The sequence below is a fragment of the Alnus glutinosa genome, chromosome 4 (genome assembly GCF_958979055.1).
Source record: "Alnus glutinosa chromosome 4, dhAlnGlut1.1, whole genome shotgun sequence".
Taxonomy (NCBI): domain Eukaryota; kingdom Viridiplantae; phylum Streptophyta; class Magnoliopsida; order Fagales; family Betulaceae; genus Alnus; species Alnus glutinosa.
In genome coordinates, this window is record NC_084889.1 from 16234706 (window position 1) to 16255770 (window position 21065).

Consider the following 21065-nt stretch of genomic DNA (forward strand, 5'->3'; position numbering starts at 1 on the left):
AGATTGAAGTATCATCTCTATCTTTAGCCATGAACAAGATACTATTTACGATACGAAATGAACCACATGAGGCAAAAAAATATTTAAACTTTTTTTTAATCCCTAACATAAGAATTTATTGTATTATTATATTAAATTAGGATTGGCAATTTTAATACGACCCGCGAATCCAACACGAACATAACACGAATAAATAGGGTTTGAGTTTAACCTATAACTCATTTATGACCTATCAACTCATTTATAACACATTTATGACCCGCCAATTTGTTTATGACACGTTTATGACCTGTCAACCCGTTTATGACATTTATGATGCGTTAATGACACATTTTTTTTTACCAAATTAACTAAACGTGTCAACCCAAATTGGCAAGACTATATTAAATTAAAATTACCTCATTTTAACTTTTCATCTCGCTACTAAAAGCTTATCACCCAAGTATTCTTTATGAATGGCCACTGTAATTGCGCGTGCGTATGTTTCTAGACAGCGAGAGAAAAAAAGAAAAATCTTTTTTTTTCTGAAGGGAAAAAGAAAACTTTACTTATAACCCTTGATCTTTCATCAATTTTAAAATTTTTGAAAATATGTGGATATTTTAAAAAATTTGATATAATTTAATGAAAAATTCTAATAGAATGTCATTTTTTTTAATAAAAAAAAATGTAAAATTAATATCCTAAATTAACACTTCTTAAAATTTGTGTACTTTTTAAAAGTGATGAAAGATCATAAATTCTAAGCGAAGTTTTCCATAGAGAATAAAGATTCACCTCAAAATAAGAAGAGATTTCATATACTTAACTTTATTAGGGGAAAAAAAAAATTGCTCAAATAATTCAGAGTGTCAGGCAATAGTCTACTTTTACTGCTTATTTTGAACATATATATTTCTAAGCACTGGCGCCAACTTTAAGATTCAACAATTTGATCATCATCATAAAAAAAAAAAAGAAAAAAAAAGAAAAAAGAAAAAAAAAGAAGATGAAGAAGAAGAAGAAGAAGAAAAAAGTGCGTGGTCGAGTTGCGGACGTCACACAATGAAACTCCCTAGTAGTATCAAAGCAAGCAAACTTAAAGCCACATGGATGATTAGATCAACTAATAAAATTCCCATTGTATCCCTCAGCTTCTTTTGCTTATGAAACACCTCCAAATCATCAGCAAGCTTATACCATGTAGCTATTTGAAATTAAATCTGGACCATTGAAAAAAACTCTAGCACACATGCTGTTGTTTTTTTACCGCACATAAGCCCTATCATCACAGATCAAAGTCACTCCACAAGTAAATATATGCACAAACATGACAACAACCAATGGTAATTTGGGTCCATCAGTGATGCCTTGCCAGTTGCCACAAATCACACAACACAGTGGTTAGTAGGACAAATCATATGCGCAGTGTATGTCAAATTAAGTTTGAGCATCATAAGAAAAACAAAGGCAAATAAAATGAATCCTATAGAAAGACAGACCCTCAATGTTGCTGTTCATGAACCTATTCAGCCTCTTCTTCATCCCCTCCAACAGACGTGGATGTTGATGTTCCTTGTGATGCTTGCATTGCCATTACCTCTCCAGGAGGCGGGTGGTCAAACTTGCAGGTTGCACCATACTTGCATGTGCCGGTTTTCAAGTAATACGGGCAGATGATAGCACCCTGTAACAGATGCCACCATATTACTGCTTTTCTTTCTACAAACCATCCATATACATATATAAAGTATATAAACTACGAGAGAGAGAGAGAGACATAACATGATTAAAATATATACAAAAGAAACACTTTGTCAACTACTAAAATAAAATGGAAATTTTCAGTTGTATCCCCTCCAATTACCATTTGTTGCATATTTATATCTCCTTGTGTACCAGGATTTTGGCACCCGAGGCGCTTGCCCGAGCGCATCGACTTTTATCTACTTGTAATTTAGTAAAGTCTACTTGCCTGAGCGAATTATTTCTTACAGAAATTGACGAGACCTTTATAGTACCAAATATGTGGAGATACTACATTTGAGTTGGATTAAATATACATTGCCTACCTCTCTCCTAGGTAATCCGGCAAGAGTGAGCTTGACAGTTTGTGGCAGAGCTTGCTTTGACAGTGATGGAGCAGAACGGTCAATAGGGTGATGGAACTTGCAGTTTTCCCCAAACTTACACTCCCCCATCTTCATATAGTACTACAAGAATAAAGAAGGAAAACACAGAATCATTAAGGGTGCATTGGTTTATTCATTAACACTGACTTGGAAAAGTAAACCAAATCTGGACACAGAGACAGGAAAAGAAATGCTTAACGGGAAAAAGTTTTGAAACCAGTCTTGTATTACAATATCAGTAATAACAACAACTAGATTGTTGGACTCCAAATATAAGTCTTGAAATATTACTAGGATGACAGCAATAACAATAACACCCACAAATTAACAGCATTAATCTGATAGTGGTAAATCATTTCTACATGTGCATCGGCAAGCACCTTAATAGTTGAACCCCAAATTTTATTCCATTACTAGGAATCATCTAAAACTCTTAAGTCTGAAAAGCCAAAGATCACATGCATCCAAGTCAGGTAAAAAATACGCACATCACATTCAATTTGTCCAGGTCGTTGAGGATAGATAGTTGGGCCCACTCCCACCTGCCACAGGCAAACAAAAAAAAATGTATCAGTTTTCCTTTAAAACCATGCATCAGTTCTTAAGCAAATATGACAATGACGTTTCACAATCACCGAGTAACCAGAAAACCCAGAAGAAATAGTGGCCAATGACATCAAGAAAATTATATCTTCACAGAGCAAACTTAGTTATTTTATGTTTTGCAGGGAGCAAGAATTTTTTTTGTTTTTTTTCTAAAAAAAGCAGAGCAGATATATTACCCATGACACAAGTTCAATAACTTAACATCTTTTTAAGTAAAAATTAAAAATTAAACTGCAAAGCAGATATAGTGCGAACAGTTTCATATTGCCTAGGATGAAGTACACAACACTCGCAAGGAGGTTGATACAAGGTCCAGTTTGTGTCCATTGCCTGTAAGCATAGGTAGCAAGCTGAACATACCACGCATCTCATATGCACACGTGGCGTATCCAGCTTGACCTCTGCACAGAGGACATAAGAAGCAAGGCTTACCTGATATGACTGCAAAACTATGAACTCAAATTAAAAGAAATATGATTAGCGAGTGAATTGATAAGCACACAAAAAGAACACTTGTCAAACTGGAACCATGATTCTTAAACTGAGTCCGACCACCAACCCATTTTTTTCTTTAATGTCATACCAGGTTTCTTTTTCTTTAACGTATGCAGTAGTATATGATACAGAATGATTATTAAAATGGAACATTGGTTTCCGAACTTTGAGCCAAAGCATCACTGTCCAACCCACCAATCTAGGGGCGGAGCTAGGCATATGCTTGGAGGGACACATACGAAAGATGTCAACCTCCTTTTCATAGTCTATCTAATTATGTACTTGGCTATAGAACATATTACTCCCTCTCCCCCCCAGCTGGTGGCAAAAAGAAAAGAAAAAGAAAACAAATATTGTTCTTATGGATATGGCCTTCCTAAGTTCCAAGCATTATATATCTACATCTTAAATTTTTACCATTAATCTTGTATATATATGCACATAAGTTTTTACTCCAAACTTGTAATATTGGCTTTTCTATGTATAATACTTTCTATGCAATTTTTTCTGTAAGAAAAGATAAAAAATTATATCAAACACCCCTTGTGCTTTACCTCAAGTACATATATATTATAAGTACCTCAATTTGCATCTTAAAATCAAAACCTCAATTCGATTTTAAGATGCAAATCTTCAACTTTTTAATTTTTAGATCCAAACTTTGGCCAAGTTCTAATTCAAGATCTCCATCCCTTTCCGTCAAACTAATAATAGACACAACATAAATTACAATTGTAGCCCTAAAATTAAAAATTAAAAATTAAAAAATTAAAAATAAAGAAATAAGCAACTATGCAGTGGCTGGGTGGAGCTGCTACCACCCTACCCAACCACTACCATGGTTGGGTGGGCGAGGTCTTACCCTGCCATGGTACACAGCCGCGGCCATGGGTGGTTGGGTTGTGCTAGGTGGCCAAACCATGGCTGGGTAGGGCCGCCACGGCCCTACAAACCCACTACATAGGACAATCCACCTAGCCACTGCATAGGGCAATTTGTTTTTTTCTCCTTCTTAGGGGCTTGATTGTAATCTCACTTTATTTCTTGTTATTAATTTGACAAAAAAATGGACAGCGGTCTTGGATTGGAGGCATAAAATTCAGATCATAAAATAGAAATTGGAAACATAGATCTGAAATCAAATTGAAGAAAAGCATGATGGTTGATTGATATAATTTCCCCAAAAAAAAGTTGTCTACCTGGTCTAAAGATTTTCAATCGGACGAATATGTAAAAAGACCAAAAGAAATCCAAGATTAATTCACAAATATATATACTATCCTTCATCAATAGTTTGACCCTGCACCAATCCATTGCGAGAGAACTAAATCAAATAATAAGATGAATATGCTTAAAGAAAAATAATAATAAGATAAATATAGCCCTTTCTGTATGGCAGAACCCACGAGAAGAAAAAAAAAATCCAATAGTAACAATTTCCAATTTACCGTTGGCTGAGCCAATCTAGGGTCAATAGTCTGATAAATAGAGGCAGCTGGATTGACAACCCCAATATTCAGATTAGTTGCTGGGGAGGCTACAATGGGATGGCCTAATGCAGCAGCAGGTGGATTAATTACTGCACAAAAATCTCAGCAATCAAGCTTCGAAGCAAAAAGCATTTAAATGACATTTGAATTAAAAGATGCATCATATATGCATTTAAAAAATTTGAAATAATGAATTTCAGCATGGTAGAAATACCATAACGGTCAGGATGGTTGTAGCGGCAAGTTGCACCATACTTGCAACTGGTGTACAAAAAAGAAAGAAAATTATGAATTTTTATCATTCCAAACTGCTTTTTTTACCAATTCAATATAAATAGGCCAATAATTACCTGCCAGTTTTCAGGTAGAATGGACAATCCACTTCACCCTGTTAGAAGAAAGAGAATACATTAGCAATGGGCATACCTACATGATTGAATCTTTGAAACCAACAAAAGAAAAAGAAGGGGGGTGGTGGGGAGTCAGCCAGTGTTTTGGCAGCAAGAAGTCCCATTATACAGAAGACATCAAACCAAAAGGGGCAAGAGAGAGGGGCGGGGTGGGGGATTGGGGGGGGGTTGGGGTGGGGTTGCAAGCGGGTGGGTTAGGGCAGAATAGGGAGAGTCATATATGGCTTGGGTCATTTACTGCCCATTTTTCATCTATGCTATATAGGAACTAACTTGGCCCTTAAATCCACATTTCTCAAGCAAACTAACTTGGCCTTAAATCCACATTTCTCAAGCAAACAAAATCGTTCACAATACCTTCGTTAGGGTCTACTTGTCGGACCAAACGAGGCATACCTCCAGGCCTACAAAACGGTGCCACCATAGTTCAAATCGGAGAGCCCATGAAGTAGGGGGACCAACCAGCCTAATCACCGGCATAATATGAAGGTGGGGGGGAGGAGAAGACAAGCTCTGATGTCCCCCTCCAAGAGAGTGTTGTTCGACATTAGATCTTTCTACAACGTCCTTATCTCTCATGATGACACTCCCTTCCCTTGGGAGAGTATTTGGCGGATTAAGGTCCCCTTGAGAGCAGCTTGCTTTGCTTGGTAAGTCGCCCTAAGGAAAATCCTCACCATGGATAACCTAAAGAAGCAACATGTCATTATGGTTGATTGGTGTTGTATGCGTAAGAGGAGTGAGTAGTCTGTTAATCATCTTCTTCTCCATTGTGAGGTTGTCAGTGCCTTACAAAGTGCTTTTCAGTAGTGTTGGGCTAACTTGGGTTTTGCCTAAACGAGTAGTGGACCTATTTACTTGTTGGAGAGAGTTATTTAGTAGTCCTTAGAGTGTAGCAGTGTAGAAGATGATGCAGTCATGCCTTTTGTGGTGTCTTTGGCAGAAAAAGATGATATAAGTTTTGAAGACCGTGAGAGGAATGTGGTGGAACTAAAGTCTTTATTCTTCAATACTCTTTACCTTCGGACAATTGCCTAGACTACCATTTGCTAGGTTTTCATAATTTTCTTGATCTTTTTTCTCTTTCTACCTAGGTATTTCTCTTGTATACTTCTGTGTACTTGGGTTGCACATTTTACGCTTTTTAATGATATTTCAATTATTTATATAAAAAAACTGTTAGGAGACATTATACTACGTCCAATTGAAACAAGACCTATATGCTTTTGAATCTTATATTATAACTCCCTTAGGATTAAAATAATTTCGTAGTCATTAGTTTACAGAAATTTTTATAAGGACAGACCTGAAATTTCATCAAATTCCTGCAAGTAATTTGACTTTGATATTAGTTTCTAAATTATGTTTGGTCTAAATTACTAGGATTCTAGTAATAGGAATCCTAGTCTTAATAGTTAAGAGTCTATTCATTGTACTCAAAGAATTCGGACTTTGATAATGGAATACTGAGTTTTAAGTGTTAAAACAAGATTTCCTAGTGTGTTCTCCCTTCTTCTTCACTGCAAACTGGTACTGTGTTCATGGATACTTTTACACCCCTTCAACAGTCGCAAATTTTTTTCTTTTCTTCTCTTTTGCAAATCCCGACTATGCAATTCTCTTTATTTATCAAAACCTGAAAACCGCACATACTTTTTCTACTAAATAGCCTATGAAACCAGCCTTAAGATCCCAATCACAGTTGCTACCAATAATTCCTGCAAACTATCATTCTCTAGGTTGTAAATGAATAGAGCCACTTGCGAATAAGCTCGGGCTTGGCTTGGATTAGCTTGGCTCAGGATCAGTTGATTTATGAAACAAAGCTTGAACAAATTTTCAGGCTCGTTTATTAATGAGATGAACATGCCAAAGCTTGGCTGAGCTCAAATTAGGCTCACAAACAAAGCTCGTACAGCCTCCCACGGGGGAAAAGTATGGTGGATCAATAATAGGCCTTTATGAAGGCATAGAAACTACATCTAAGGAAGATACGAATATATAGATACGGAAGAGGAGCTCTACCCGGCAGGGTTGGCGTTCATCCTGTAGTTGGAGTGAATTACCTTCATTAGCTTAGTTTGAAATCCCCTCCTATTGGTCCGAGGGTGCGCCGCATGGGAAGCCTTACCGCTTGGTCAGTCCACAAAGAATTCTTTTATGTAAATGTATCTATTGTCACGGAGCCAACGAAGGACATTAACATCCCCAAAAACTAACCTTTAGAAAGCGTAGAAACACAATCAACAATCAATGAAAAAACTGGCGTTTTTTTGTAAGGCCAAATGTTGTCTCAAAAGAATACATAATATTCCAAAGCAAACATGGAAAGCACAATCAGTGTCAGTACAAGTGGGAGGCTGGAAAGACGAAGAAGAGCTCTTTTGATCCAGCTTGTCAACAGCTGGCTTTTCCATCGTGCATTCATCTGTATGGGTCTCCAGTAATTGGTGCTCCAGTTCGCACTCATCAAATCTTGTCTCCTCCCTTGGCCTTGCTTGTTAGGTTCTCTACCATTTGGTTCTGAATCTTAGAAATTTATATTTTTTTTAAAAAAAAAAAAGACACGGATATTTTGGAAATTTTGATAGGATTTAAACGGAAAATTCTAACGGCGAGTTGAAATTGAAAAAAGAAATATATATATATATATATATATATATATATATATATATATATATATATATATATATAAAAAAATATGGATACCCTAAATTGACACTTTTTAAAGTTCGAGTATTTAATTGCAAAAGTGATAAAAGATCAGGGGTTATAAGTGAAGTTTTTCCTTTATATATATACATATATATAAGTAATCAAAATATCATTGAAAGTGCAAAACGCAACCTAGTATACAAGAAGTATACAAGAGAGACACCTATCTAGATTAATAGACTATCCACTCTTCTTGCCCATACAACACAATCCACCACAATAATGTTCTTCTTCCTCGGGTTATCCAAAGTCAAGATTTTTCCTATAGAATTTCAGAATATTTTGGCTTTCAAGTTTGCTCATCTAGTGAGCGTATATTGAACTATATATATTACTTACAAGATAACATTGTTTACACAATAAGCCTCAGCTTCTAGTATTCTAATCTAACACAAAGTCTTCGATAGAATTCTAGTTACAAGTAAACCTCCTCTAGATAACTTTATCCTTATCAACCGGTATCGTTATCCACACTCACTAGGACGTTTGATCAACCGGGAGTCTATCAACACACTCACTAGGATCCTTAAGAGATTGAATCACACTAGGAGTGTGTTGTGCACTAATATCCTCCCGCAAGCTCAGCGGGAGTGATCGAACGTTGATCTTGAAGCAAAGAAGTTGAAAACGCTTGGAAACAAGAGGTTTGGTCAGCACATCCGCAATTTGATCAAAACTTGGAACAAAGTGAATCTCTAAGAACTTGGAAGCAACTAATTCTCGAACAACATGAAACTCAATGGCCACATGTTTGGCCCGTGCATGGAAAACTGGATTGATAGATAAGTATATGGCTCCAATGTTGTCACACCAAAGTTTTGGTGGATTGGACCGTGTAACTCCAAGTTCTTGGAGAAGAGAACACAACCAAAGTAATTCAGCGGCAGTATTAGCAACAGACTTGAATTCAGCCTCTGTGGAAGACCGAGACACGGTTGGCTGCTTTCTAGAACTCCAAGAAATCAAGTTGTTGCCAAGAAAAACACAGTAAGCTCCTGTAGAGCGTCTGTCATCAGGGCATCCTGCCCAATCAACATCCGAATAAGCTTGAATAGAGGTGGAAGAATTCTTGTGCAACAACAAGCCGTGAGTGATGGAATGCTTGAGATATCGAAGAATTCTCTTGACAGCTTGCCAATAAAACTTTGTTGGGCGATACATGAATTGACAAACACAATTGACAGCAAACGCCAAGTCTGGACCCGTGAGAGATAAGTACTGAAGAGAACCAAACGTGCTGCGATATAAAGATGGGTCTTCCATAGGGTCACCCGTGAATGCAGACAAAGCCGAGGAAGAGGACATTGGAGAGTTAACCGGTTTTGCATCTGTCATATTGGTTTTGTTTAGTAAGTCCCAAATGTACATCTGTTGAGAGAGGAGAAGGCCATCCTTCACAGGTATAACCTCAATTCCAAGAAAATAGTGTAATGGACCCAAGTCTTTAACCGCAAAGTCAGTGATGAGCAGCTGTAAAAGTTCAGTAATAGCAACAGGAACTGATGAAACAGTGATAATATCATCAACATAAATGAGTAAAAACATAGTTATAGCTGCTGTGCGATAAATGAACAAAGAGGAATCAGTCTTGGAACCAACAAAACCGAGCTGAAGAAGCTTCCCACCGAGACGAGAAAACCATGCCCAAGGTGTTTGTTTCAGGCCGTAAATGGCCTTTTGTAACTTGCATACATGATGAGGATAAGATGAGTGAATGAAACCCGGTGGCTGTGCCATATAGACATCTTATGTCAAGAGTAAGCCAGAATCTGAGTTCGCCAGCTAGGAAAGTTGCTGTTAGAAAGCTTGATATTCAAGGTATGGTTCATATTTGGGACGGTAAAGAGGACATTGGATGAAGAAGGATTGGAGGAGGTCTATTTCACAGAATGAGTAGGGGGGAGGTGGCAGAAGAAGCTGTGGATTCAGAAATAATGATGATCGGAAAAAATAAATAAATAAATAATTGGAGACGTCAGTCTATAGATGCTCTAATACCATGTAGAATTTCAGAATATTTTGGCTTTCAAGCTTGCTCATCTTTTTTTGATAGGTAAACAAATTACATCAAAAAAGCGTAAAGGCGCCCCTAAGCATACAGGAAGTACACAAAAAGGACACCAAAACAAAAGAAAAACAAAAACACAAAAGAAGAGCACCCGAAAAACCCAAAAACAGAAGAAAGGTTACATCAAAACCCCAACTTCTTGCCTCTAACCCGACTGGAACCCACACCCCTAGCATCGAAATTCATCGAGCATTCTAAATTATTGACCTCTCTTTTCCCCTTTTTCCTATTTAGCTTCTTGTCCTTCTTAGGAGGGGAATCAGAGTCATAGCGTTGATTCTCAGTCCAAGTCAAGAAGTCCAAAAAACCCTTCTCATCAGTTCCCAAGAACGAAACCCCCATCGTGCGAAAACACGAACTGGCATGCTGCACAACCCTGGGGTAAACCACATCTCTTTCCTCCTGACCGGCCTCCTTTGAAGATTCTCCCACCTCAAAGACTTCAGACGACACAAACTGGGTACACCCATACAAAGGGGAGAACGGCCTTGGCGACGGAGGAAACACAACCCACTGAAAAAGAGGAGCCGAGACCCCCATGAGAACCTCCAAACTTCCCAAGATGAGGACCCCCACCAATAATCCTTACCCAAGCAAGGGCATCCGAATGCACCACTGCCTGCCGAAGGAGAGAATCTGAAGGAGAACCACATTCAACGCTGCCTACCGAAGGACGCCCAGACTCTGCAAGCCCAGCACCGCCAGACGAGACACCATGCTTTCCAACCTGATAGTCCTCAAAATCCGACCTCACCAAGATAGAGTCAGACCGCACCCTAGAAGGATAGGTAGCCGGATCCGCCGGAAAACCCAAATCTGTTGCCGGAAAAGGGGGAAAACCGAACAGATCAGAGGCTTGAGTCTAGCAAGAAAACCCCGGAAACACCTAGGAGCAACTCGACTCCCCCCCGAACAAAGACTCCGTACCTGTAACAGTCCCAGTGTCAGCCGCCGACGTGGGCTCCGACCTAGAGGAGCCCCCAACAAAGGCCGATGAAGCTGGACTCGTGTCCTCTTTGGCTCCAATGCTGTAACCTCGGAACCCCCAGGAGGAAACCGATTCAAAATCAACCTAGAATATCCCTCCGATGTCGTCTCCGGCGAGGAAGGCGGCGGACAGGAAACTTTAGGTTTCCGCTTGAGACGGGCCACATGAAAACCTAAGGGTTTTCGAAGCAGCCCCGACCTGACAAAACGGGTCAGAACTCTCCACACAACCCGGCCCAACGCCAATAAAAAGCGTGCCCCGACTTACGCCACGTCCGCAATCTCGAATTTTCAAAATTCAAACGAGGATGCTTTCCCTGTGGACGTACAATCTGGTCTTTGTCCAGCAGATCAAGCGTGTGAGACTCCAATGAGAAACAATCCACCGTCGTTCTCAGATCAGCCTCAGCATGCCACACCGCCGGAAGAAGATCAAAATCGCAAGGTGTCGCCACCGAAGCCCTTATCCAGGAATGACCATCACCCACTATGGCCATCGTCTTCGCAGCAGAGGTCAAACCCGACCTCAACACCTCCGCGAAAGAAGGCCCCGTCCACTTTGGAGCCAAGCCCAGAGTCGGCCAAACATCCTTCACAGTCTTCTTCTCCGACGAAGATGAAGAACCAAGCCCGCAACCCTTCGAGACAGAGAAAAATTCTACAATCTTTCTCAGCTCGTCGGAAAATTTAAGCCATCCCCATCCTTCATGGCCCTCGGGATAAAAATAGACCCTTTCCGACCGCCCAACCCAAACGTTGTTGCCTCTAAGTAATTCCAGCTTTATTCCCACCTCTCCGAGCTATTAGAACCTTCGAACCTTCTCTAAACGATTTAACAAAATCTTGCTCTGCCAGGATACCCAACAACCCATCCAACGTGGACGCAAGCCACTCGGAGCTCTGCGAACTCAAGATGACGACACCCAGGAAATTTCTCCTTTTCTCCTCCACCCTCAACGTCGACGCCCCACCCAAGACCGAGAAGGTGAAGAACTTCGACTCCACTATGAAACTCTTGTCCATCTGCGACACACCCGAAATTAAGCCGACCAACCCAACAAACTACATCGCCGAATAAAGGACCACTCAACGAAACAGAAGACCAAAAAACAATCTTTTACTTTTTCAATCTCTGTGATTTACACTGCAATTATTTTGTCTTTCACAATTTCTCCAAGCCCTAGAAAACCTTTACTTCCAACAAACAACCAAAAGCTGAAAGCTTGCTCATCTAGTGAGCGTATATTGAATTATATATAGAACTTACAAGATAACATTGCTTACACAATAAGCCTCAGCTTCTAGTATTCTAATCTGACACAAACTCTTAGATAGAATTCTAATTACAAGTAAACCTCCTCTAGATAACTTTATCCTTATCAACCGGTTGTGTTATCCACACTCACTAGGAGGTTTGATCAACCGGGAGTCTATCAGCACACTCACTAGGATTCTTAAGAGTTTGAATCACACTAGGAGTGTGTTGTACGCTAATATTCCCTAATGCCACCGTCCACACAAAGAACGCCACTCTCGAATGAGCCTCAACTCTCCAAATACTTTTCTGTGGAAGATGAGAACTAGTGGGTATGGTTAACACATGAAATATGACCTCACTTCAAACTTTCTCCTTTTGGAATGAATCGAACATATTCTATCTACATCACCTTGCCTTACTCTGCGAGAATACAATATCTCAAAGAAAAAGGAGACCATATCCACCTCTCAATCATGTCCGAGTATGGTAAAAAAGATATTCCATTGATATTCCCATTTCGAACCTGCATATGTTCTGCCACCCACGTATCCTTACAACATGCAATACTATACAATTGCAGATAAGATATCTTCAAAGGTTGTTCTCCACACCACACATCAAGCCAAAACCTTACCTTTGCCCATCACCCACCTCATATCTAACAAATATTGAAAATATACTCCACCCCCTCCCTCGATATGTATTTCCATGCTCCCACTCCAAATGGTCATGTTACCTCCTTAGAACACCAACCTCCCTTTAAACTATCATATTTAGTTTCCACCACTGATCTCCACTAAGCCTCCCTCTCCGTTGCATATCACCATAATTATATTCCCAATGGAGCTCCATTAAAGTCAATTCATTTCTAACCCCCCAAACCACCAAATTTCATCGGAGTACAAATTCTGTGTGCGCGCGCGAGCAGTTAAAAGTTTTGCCAAACTGTGGATATCTATTACGAATCTTCAAGATCTTCTAAAAAGTGCTAAAATAAATAAATAAAAGATCTTCCTCAACTCTTATGCAATAACACATTTTATTTTTTTTCTTTTTATAAGTAATCAAAATATCATTAAAAGTGCAAAGCATAACCCAATACACATGAAGTATATAAGAGAACCACCTATCTAGAAGGAGAAAACAATAACACATTTCTTATCTTTGTCAGCTAACAAAATCCCATTTCTCAACCCTGTCTCCTTTCTCAGAAGCTAAAAGAACCACGTAATAACCCAAAAGCTAATCACTTTATTGGGTTTGTCAAGAGTCTAGCAAGTGTTTCTCTCTTTACTATTCCAATATTCACCCATTTATCTGGTTTTTTGGTTAATGGTGGAAGAATCTCATATAAAAAGTTCATACAGTTAGTGGATAATCTTTATAGATTGATATTAATGTGAAAAAAACGTAGATGGCTTATTTTCTGTTATTTGCAACAATGGGTATCTTATTTCTCTAGAGAAATTGGGAGTTCACAGTGTGCTCGGAGAACCAAAAAAAAATGGTTCTCTCACCTCTTGCCCCCTATCAATAAAACCCTCAAGCATACCTGCACAGAAAATGATCATAATGCTCAAGGAAGTGGGATTATGAAAAGGGATTCTTTGCGCTTCTTTTAGTTGGTTTTAAACGCTGAGGAATTGAACTTGAGGGTGCTCTTTACGAGTCCCACAAAGGAAAGAAGAAGAAAATACTCACAAGAGAACACCTATAAGGGATAACAAATTTCCACAAGAGAGCTTCTATAAAAAGGAAGCTGATGCATTATTTTAAAGAAGAAGCTGACTTGTGCTAGATATGCCGAGTCTCTTCCCCTCATTACACACTAAGCTAAAATATAAATTTTTGTCCTTTAAACATTCAGATTCTTTAATTTTTCGGATAAGAATCAGAATTAATCAAAAAAATTCGTTGAGCTCAAGCTCGTTTGTTTTCTAATTTTTTGCTGAGTTCAAGCTGAGCTCAAGCACAGGAGCTTAAGATTGAATCAAGCTCGAGCTCCTATAATTATTTGCCAAGACGAGCTCAAACAGGACAAGCTTAGCTTTGCTTGGCCCAATTACAGCCCTACCATTCTCCATTTCAATACCAGTTTTTAATTTTAAACCCTATGCTTCCCAAACCTAATTCTTTATACTAAATACTAAAAACCTAATTTTCCCCTTCTAAAGAACACCACAAGCACACAAAGATAAATTCTCTAAGTCATCAAACTTCACCAAGAAATTAGTGTAGATTAAGTAATGGGTTATGCCTAGACGGGTTATTGACTTGCTTGCATGATGGTGGTCATTTGGTAGATCAAGGAGTGCTGCTGTTTGGAAAATAGTGCCTATTTGTATCTTTTGGTGCTTATGGTGGGAAAGAAACAATAGGAGTTTTGAAGACTTGGAAAGATCCTTAGAAGAGATCATTTCTTTGCTCTATCACTCTTTGTATTATTGGACTTCGGCTTATGTCCATCCTTTGTATATTTCTTCTTCTGACTTTCTCACTCGCTTTTCTATTTCTAGATAGGTGTAGGTGTTTTCCCTGTACATTTCCAATGTACTAAGGGGCGCCTTACGCTTTTTCTATAAAATTGATCTCTTACCTATCAAAAAAAACATTATAAATAAATCAAGGCAGAGGGGATTTAGCTATCCACAAATTGTCAAAGTTACATTACCAGTCTTACAGGAAGTCCCTTGGAGTTATATATTAATGCTGGGGTATACGAAGTAAGAGGATTAGCAGGTGTTCCATCAGCAGGTGCCCACTCTGTCGTAATTGTTGATTCAGTCTTTTCACCATTATCATTCTGTTGTCCAAATGATATCTGAATATCTTTTGGGTGATGGAACTTGCAGGTTGAGCCAAATTTGCATTTTCCAGTCTTCATATAGAACTGTTTAACATTTAAAAAGTATGCAAGAAAACACAATAAACAACAAAAATAGAAAATAATAATAGAGGAGAAAAGCGGAATTTCATATCTTACTGCACACGGGGGCTCAAATGGTCTCTCAGGTAAGGCAGATATGCCGGCATCTTCTGAAGTACACTGAAACCAGAATAAAGCATTATATTACAATAAATAAGAAGAATCAATTCACATAACCACTATATCTGGCAAATCTCAGTTGAATGGCACCTACCAGAGTCACTAAGTTATCTTTTGGATGATTAAACTTGCACTTCAAACCAAATTTGCATCTTTGAGTTTTCAGAAAGTACTGAAAAAGATGGAATGGGCAATGAAATAGTGACTTTAGATGCTCAAATGCAGTAAATAAAAGAGAGAAGAACAATAGTTTAATGTACTACTCACTGGACAATCTGGCTCCCCTGGTCTCTCAGGAAGGGATTCACTTATAGCAAGAGGTGGAACCTAAATATACAAGAAATCAAATTATAGTTGTTTTCTCACTCTTTCGGCATTGATCAGCAAATAGGCAGAAATATATAATCCCAAAAAATGAAATGTCATAAGAAAAGAGCCATTCAAGCAATGAAGATACAGAAATAGATTCCTAATAAAAGAAATATAAGCAGAAAATTGCAAATGACAAACCCACCGCTTAAACAATTCTGAATCACTGAGCTCATTGGTTATAGTAAATGTCTATTTGCAAATACCTGGTTTGATTTATGAGTGACATGATAAAAATCTCCATTTAGTACAATCTAATAACTTCCTAGAGAGGATATATTCATTCTATACGAGAACAACAATAACAAGGGTTTTTATACACCGGAAAATATGGATATATACAAATTATAGACCAGCAAGACAGACGATCTTATGAAAAAATGCTCATTGTTGCAGGCAATTGGGTAGTCATCAATCAAATGAAAGCATACATTGCATGGACTCCAGTATAACTGGTAGGTTCATGCCTATGCATTCACAACATAGCATGCCCACCATGAGTGCTTTGCTTATTGATATATCCATGCAACAAGTAAACAAAGTAAGAAAGTATATTGGTGGGACTTACAAAAGAACTAGACTGGGAATATTCTGTCTCTTCCATGGAACAATTATATAATACTTGTAGTATAGGAGGCATCTACTACACATAATCATGCCCAAACAAGTTACTAACAATTTGACGGACACAACATGGTACTTTTGTTATTTTAAAATGTCTATGTAATGCAATCCACTAAACAAAGCAAGAAACAGTAGTCTGGCACAGATCATCAAATCAAGTTCAACCTTTACTAATCATCTCCACTTATCCTATTTTCATTCCTTCCACATTTGGGAGGATGAACAAATGTGGGCCCAGAAAGAAAGCATTCCCTCCCCTTGTTCTTTACTTTCTCTCTTCTCTCATACCAAACGGTAGAAATCTTCAATGCCCTCCTCCATTTTCTTTCCTTCCTCTTCCATACTCCCTAAAATCTATCCTACCAAACGGACACTAATCTAACAAAGAGGTATTCAACTAAACTATAATCCCAACTAATTGGAAGAGATCTTGCAATCAGTCTAGGGCCTCTTAAACTTCTTGACCCACTTCTTCAATTAATTTAAAAACAACTTCTTCTTTTTTTATAAGTAATTTAAAAACAACTTAATCGAGTAACTATTAACGTAAGACATTTTCTTTTAATAGAAAAACATAAATTATCAAACAAGAGCAACAATGGTGATTTGGAAAAAGTTATGAAACACATCTACCACTCTTTCTTCCAAGCAGCTTGAGCATCCTGTATATGATGACCAAATGAGTAAAACTAACTGATATATAATGTACAAATAGCTAATTAGTAAAAGTAGAAGGGAAAGAAACAGAAGGAAAAGAAAGGAAATATGTGTCATAAAATTAAATTAAATTAAAATTATTCTTGCAACATTGAGAATATAATTAATATTTTTCCCATTAAACATTAATAAAAGCACTTTAATAGTAATCATGAAAAACTAAAGAGGAGGAGAAGAGGGGGGAAATAGAGAGGAAATATGTATATAAAGACACGACCATTTGAAGACCAACTCTGGTACCATGGCAACCTCACCTCACTGGCTGCCCGTCCAGTGATCTCAATGACCAGGTTTCTAACAGATATTTGATATAGGAATCAGAACGACATCCAAGATAAGAATGATAAGGTTTTTGATAAGTAATAAAAGCTATTGTCAACACCATGATATAAATAAATATATGAAGTGCCATAGTAATGTTTATCCACGCATTCTCGTAACAACCATATAGTTATCAGTAAGACATAGCTTATACCATTGATTCACCCATACAATGAAAAATACGTTTATGAAAACATAGCATTTAAGAAGTGACTGTACTACTACTACCATTATATGATGGTTTTATATTTATATTCTATTAAAATATAATCACCATAGGCATAGAAGACAGCAGTAAATGGTCACCTCTTTCCAATCTGGGATTCCACCCTCAGGAACCCAAATAGGATGGTCAAACTTGCAGCCATCTCCAAATTTACAGGTTCTCGTGAGCATATAGTAGGCACAATCCTTCTCCCCTGGCCTCTGTGGATATATAGGCAAATTGCTTGCACTCTCGAATCTAGGGCGCTTGGCTAAAGAGTTTGTAGAATACCAAGCTTCAGTTTGCCCAATCGCATTATGGGCACCCAAAACAGTCTGATGGTAGAGCGCTATAGTACATAGTAGACAAGTATATACAAGAAAACCACAGGAAACATATATGTTACTTTATAAGTACGGCTTAGAAGAACATACATTTACTAGTAAGATTACATAGGATAAATTTTTTAGCAATAAATCAGGAATTGAATGCAAAATAAAAAGTGTAGAAGTACGGAAAACTGCGATTTCTATGTAGTTAAGTAGGCAACTGAAAATATACATCTAGCTGGATAATCCACTCATTAAATAAGCTAATCGTAAGATTACTTTCATACAAGGTGAATAAGTGTGATATAACTATATATAAACAACGACTAAATTTTGTTAATCATAAGTTTTTCTATAAAACAGCAATCAATCAGCCAAATTGGAAACCATGCCACACGGCTAATTAAAGACAGATTGACCTTCTTTCTTTTTCTTTTTTTTTGATAAGTAAGAAAAGTTTTATTAGGAACAGATTGAAGAAAAGTTTTATTAGAAACAGATTGACCTTTTTATCCACTCAGATATACACCTATTATAATTTTTTTCCTTTTAAGACAAGGCTAAGCACCCCATAAGCTCCTTGATCACATTCCTTGACTCGCTTTTCTAAAAGGTCACCCGTTTGATATATTAACAAAAATAGATAAGATAAAAATCTCATCATTATTATTATTATTAAAATAAATTAACCTTCCATATGTAAATAGGAATGAGAAAATTGCCCAAAAAGAAATCCGCATAGCCAACCACAACCTAAAGAGAAGACTCCTTTTTTTTTATAAGTAAGAAAAGTTTTTTTTTTAAAAAAAAAAAAAAAAAAAAAAAAAAAAAAAAAAAGCGTAAGACACCCCTAAGTACATAGGGAGTATACACAGGAACAACCAGAGCCAACCCACAAAGACCTAAACCCTAAATCCCGAAATGAACAACCAACATCAACCCAAAAAAAAAAACCCATCTAAACCCACAAGGAACAAAACCCTAACACCCGAAAACCCTAAAACCTCAAGACCCACATAGGCACACAACCTTATGTCATGTGAGCCTTGCCTTTCCAACGCCTAGAGGGAGCACTAACATCGCCATAATTATGGAGCTTTTCAAATTCAAAGCTCCCTCTTACCTTTGGTCTTTTGGCGCACTATCATCTTGTCCCTATAAAATTCTTCTTCCATGGCATCCAGGATTGCCAAAGACTCCACGCCATGAACACCATCCATCGCCCAATCCAAGGGCATCCCATCCCAAAACTCGTCATCCTTCTCCCAAACAACTACCTCCCTAGTAGGATCAAACACGACAGGCCATTCCTGAGATTGAGAAAAGCCATTGCCCTCTACGAATGAAGGAATGATGTGACAACTCGGGGGGGGAAGGTAGCCCTACAAAGAAGACTCCTTTCTCCCTCTTTCTCAATCTTTCAGTGTCACTTAATGTCCATGTTGGATAATGCAATCACCAAAACATTGTTGCTTCTCAAAAGATGAATTGATGGATTCTAGTGATTTCTTGTTAGATTGCCTTTCACATATTGGCTTGACTTCTTAAATGTGGAGCATTTGGAGAGAAAAGAATCACCGGCTCTTTCAGGATAGCGAGATCAATGTGCTTCTTCTTAAATCCTCCTTTCTAGGATCTCTTATGGATTGGGCTATTAATTATGTTCCTAACTTTCCCTTAGGTAATTTGGTAAATTTGATTTGTTTTCTAGATTGTAGTAGCTGATAGAGCTTTGGCTCTCTTGGTTCTCTTGTATACTCTTCGTGTACGAGGGATTTGCCGTTTTTAATAAAATTCTTATTATTCATAAAAAAATAAAAATAAAAAAACACACATTGGCTTGACTTCTAGGTTCCTCCCCCTAATTTATTCGTTATTCAAAGCTAAGATTTTAATGATAGTGACTTTTTTTAGTTTGTTAGATTACTAGTTGGTAACTAGAATTCCTTTTCTTTTTTTTGTTTACCGTTCATTGCCTAGAACTATAACTGAAATCAGTCTACCAGTACTATATATAAAGAGACAAACAATGAAATACTATAAATTACACATCAAGTTTGGTAAGAATTAAGATAGGCTACAAAACCGACATTCCTAAAACCTGAGATTGCCTTAAGTTCTACTAGTAAGTACAATATATATAGCTAAACTAATAATGTCTAATCTGTTTCTAGGATGCATATGCAGCTTTTCAGAATCGATAAACTTAGCACCCATGCATTGGCAAGAATATGAAAGCATATTCATCCAAAAAAAAATATGAAAGCATACGCGTATTTGTGAAGATAAACAGATCTTTCGCTACATTCGCAGTCTACAATACAGCCATATGCAATAGAATTAGCACCGTCCACGCCGGCTATCTCTCTCAATAATAGATAGGAAATGTAGAACACGCCCAAAAATCCCAAAGTTCAAAACCAGAACCCTAAACATACAGAAATCGACCTCAATTTCACAACCCTAAGCCCAACCTAGGGCCAACCGGCAAATGTAAAGAATCAGTAAAAGCGTAGCATTGGTTTTTCATAGTTCTGTTTCCTACATTTTTCTCGGTAACCAAACAAAGAACTTCAAGAGAGAGAGAGAGAGAGAGTGGCTAACCTTCAGAGGGGCGTTTGATGCCGGCGAGGGGGTCCGCGGCGGCTACATCCGCGGAGGGCCATGAAGCCTGAGAGACCAAATGCGACGTGGCATTTGGCGTTGTGGAGTAGCGGAGACCTTCGTACATGGAGCTGGTAGGGGAGGAGGCGGCAGCGGAGGAGGTACGAAGAAGAAAACGACGGTGAAGATCGGAAAGAGCGTACTTGGTGGTCGATGGATCCGACCCGATGTAGCGGAGGATAGTCCGGTCGGAAAGAGAACGAGAGTCGTAGACAGAGGAGAGACTGGAGGTGGCAGCAGCGGCAGCTGGTGCTGCTCCGTATGATGAAGTGTTGTAGCCGTAGAGTTGATTCGCCATATCAATTGATCGAAACCCACTAATAATTAAACCCTAGATAAATTAGTTATTGTCATGTACTTGCTATACTATTTGGACCCTTTTTCTTTTTTTCTCTTTTTTTTTTTTTGAAATCATTTTATAACTCAAACATAATTTTTACACATCTTAGCACTCCTAATACTTCATAGCACTTCATATGAATGGATAGACCCTGGAAGATGCAGTGAACAGTAACGTATGTTGAAATAACCACATGGAATTGCTATTCCCCTAAAATGAGGATTAGTTATTCCTCTGAAAAATATAAGGAATAATTATTTCCCCAAGAATGGAATAGCCCAAAAAATAATTTTCTCAAAATACCGTTCTC

The 21065-nt window shown here is 38.0% G+C and overlaps 1 protein-coding gene across 1 annotated transcript; it reads right to left on the reverse strand.

Moving 5' to 3' along the window:
• Positions 1-1187: 1187 nt before the first annotated feature.
• On the reverse strand, positions 1188-20836 carry LOC133866406 (zinc finger CCCH domain-containing protein 37). The gene is made up of 12 exons (XM_062302919.1): positions 20356-20836; positions 17524-17771; positions 15454-15513; positions 15281-15358; positions 15124-15186; positions 14812-15030; positions 5053-5090; positions 4917-4963; positions 4661-4791; positions 2600-2653; positions 2052-2192; positions 1188-1666 (listed from the first exon to the last, which is right to left on the reverse strand). Exons 1-12 carry the CDS (start codon positions 20711-20713, stop codon positions 1505-1507), a joined length of 1599 nt encoding a protein of 532 aa, XP_062158903.1. The 5' UTR covers positions 20714-20836; the 3' UTR covers positions 1188-1504.
• Positions 20837-21065: the final 229 nt, after the last annotated feature.

Excerpts from the sequence above, each read along its gene's own strand:
- LOC133866406 (XM_062302919.1), bottom strand. The coding sequence starts at position 20,713 with ATGGCGAATCAACTCTACGGCTACAACACTTCATCATACGGAGCAGCA. Across the intron at positions 17,772-20,355 it reads CATCAAACGCCCCTCTGAAG|CGCTCTACCATCAGACTGTT; the intron begins GTTAGCCACTCT and ends TATGTACTATAG. Across the intron at positions 15,031-15,123 it reads CATTTGAGCCCCCGTGTGCA|TTCTATATGAAGACTGGAAA; the intron begins GTAAGATATGAA and ends AATGTTAAACAG.